The sequence below is a fragment of the Otolemur garnettii genome, unplaced genomic scaffold (genome assembly GCF_000181295.1).
Source record: "Otolemur garnettii isolate 467f Iridium unplaced genomic scaffold, OtoGar3 scaffold00061, whole genome shotgun sequence".
In the NCBI taxonomy this organism is placed as follows: Eukaryota; Metazoa; Chordata; class Mammalia; order Primates; family Galagidae; genus Otolemur; species Otolemur garnettii.
In genome coordinates, this window is record NW_003852456.1 from 11,101,931 (window position 1) to 11,104,219 (window position 2,289).

A 2,289-nucleotide genomic window follows, 5' to 3' on the forward strand; every position below is an offset into this window, starting at 1 on the left:
GCCAGCTCCCATGTATGTCGCTGGCACCCTAGCTGCTGAGCTACAGATGCGGAGCCCTAAAATCCTTTTTTCTTTTTCTTTTTTTGAGACAGAGCCTCGAGCTATCCCCCCTGGGTAGAATACCATGGCATCACAGTTCACAGCAACCTCCAACTCCTGGGCTCAAGCGAGTTTCCTGCCTCAGCCTCCCAAGTAGCTGGGACCATAGGTGCCCGTCACAACGCCTGGCTATTTTTTGGTTGCAGCCGTCTTTGTTGTTTGGCGGGCCCAGGTTGGATTCGAACCCTCCGCCTTAGGTGTACATAGCTGGCGCCTTAGCCACTTGAGCCACAGGCACCGAGCCCTTAGAATCCATTTTGAGTTCATTTTTATGTGTATGGTTTTAGGTAGGGAACCACATTTATTCTTTTTCATTTGGACATCCAGTCACTCTGGCATTATATTTTAATTAAATTAACTTAGGTGAAAACTATTGTTGCTTCATACCTGGACTGTTTTTTTCTCCTGTCTTTTACAGAACATATTTTTAACCAAAGATGGAACAGTACAACTTGGAGATTTTGGAATTGCTAGAGTTCTTAATAGGTAACTTATCAGTTTTAAATTTTGTTTTGATATCTTTAAGTGCATTCATACGTCACTTAACAATGAAGATACTTTCATCCTTAGGTGATTTCATTGTGCAAAAATCTGAGAAACTTATACAACTCTGAATGGTATATATCGCCAACTACTTGCCTCGGCTTTATAGTATAGCCTAGTGCTCCTACACTATAACCATGTACAGTATATTACAGTACCAAATACTGTAAGTATTTAGTTTAACTAATAATAACTTATAATACTATAAGTATTATCATTGTAACAATGGTAAACATTTGTGTATCTAAACATAGGAAAAGTATAGTAAAAATAGGGTATGAAGGATAAAAAGTGGTACACCCATATAGGGCACTTACAATGAATAGAGCTTATGGGACTGGAAGTTGGTCTGGGTAAGTCAATGAAGAACATTAGTGGATTTTATAAGTATTAAACACGTAGGTTACCCTAAATTTATTTAAAATAAAGTAATTGTGTTATGGTATTATGAGGCAATGATGTCAGTACATGAGAGGAATATTTCAGCTCCATTATAATCTTACGGTATTGCTGTTCTATATGCATGTCTGTCATTGGCCATATTATGTAGCACATGATTGTATCTTAAGCTTCCAATAATTTTCTTTTTGTTCTAGTACTATAGAGCTGGCTCGAACTTGCATAGGGACTCCATACTACTTGTCACCTGAAATCTGTGAAAACAAACCTTATAATAACAAAAGGTATTTAAAATGATGTTCATTATATGATATAGTTCCTTTAAATCTGTTATACTGTATTTATTAACCTTCAGAATATAATTTCTTAAAATTAATAACATACTATATAAACTTGTATATATAAAAATATTTTATTAATATAAGATCGTTTGTAAAAAAGCTGTTTGACTATCTTCAGAGGCACTGTAGAAAGAATCACTTTAAGTTATAATTGAAGACAGAATGCTTCCTCTCATCTTTCTCTTTATAATAGTCACTTCCTATTAAATTATTCCTAGTGTTTATTGAATACTTTATGCAAGGTACTGTTTTGAATTCTGTGCAATTAACTCTTAATCTTGACAATAATTTTATAAGATGTAGGTGTTAATCATCCCCCTTTCCTTACCAGGAAACCAAATACACAGAGAGGTAAAGTAACTTTGAAATTCTTCAGCATAGTAACTGGTAGAACTAGTATCTAAACTAGTCACCTGGCTTCCAAGTCCATGTTCCTACTCAGTGAGCCAGGCTGTGGCTAATAGGTTGTATGTTAGGTGCATGAGAAGAGCAGTCTTACCATTGAGTCCAGTCACCCTTTATTTTCTCTGCCTATTTCTAATTGAAAAATTCCAACCAAAAAACATTGGTCAGTTGGCTATTCAAGGTTTCTTTCAGATTCAATTTTGGTAAATTAGCTGGGTGTGGTGGCTCACACCTATAATCCCAGCACTCTGGGAGGCCGAGGTGGGCAGATTGCCTGAACTCACGGAGTTTGAGACCAGCCAGAGTCAAAGCGAGACCCCCATCTCTAAAATAGCCCAGTGTTGTGAGGGCTGTAATCCCAGCTAATTGGGAGGCTGAGGCAGCAGGATCGCTTGAGCCCAAGAGTTTGAGGTTGCTGTGAGCTATGATGCCCCAGCACTCTACTGGGGGTGACAAAGTGAGACTCTGTCTTAAAAAAAAGAAACTTTTGAAAAATGATATT

General features: G+C 37.4%; 1 protein-coding gene across 1 annotated transcript in view; it reads left to right on the plus strand.

Annotated features, from left to right (window-relative positions):
* The window catches only part of NEK1 (NIMA related kinase 1), a 103,478-nt gene that overhangs the window by 13,471 nt on the left and 87,718 nt on the right, over window positions 1–2,289 (plus strand). Inside the window, exons 5-6 of the mRNA XM_003792844.3 lie at window positions 518–585; window positions 1,239–1,325. Of these exons, the coding sequence (XP_003792892.2) occupies window positions 518–585; window positions 1,239–1,325 (155 nt within the window). The remainder of the gene's footprint in view (window positions 1–517; window positions 586–1,238; window positions 1,326–2,289) is intronic.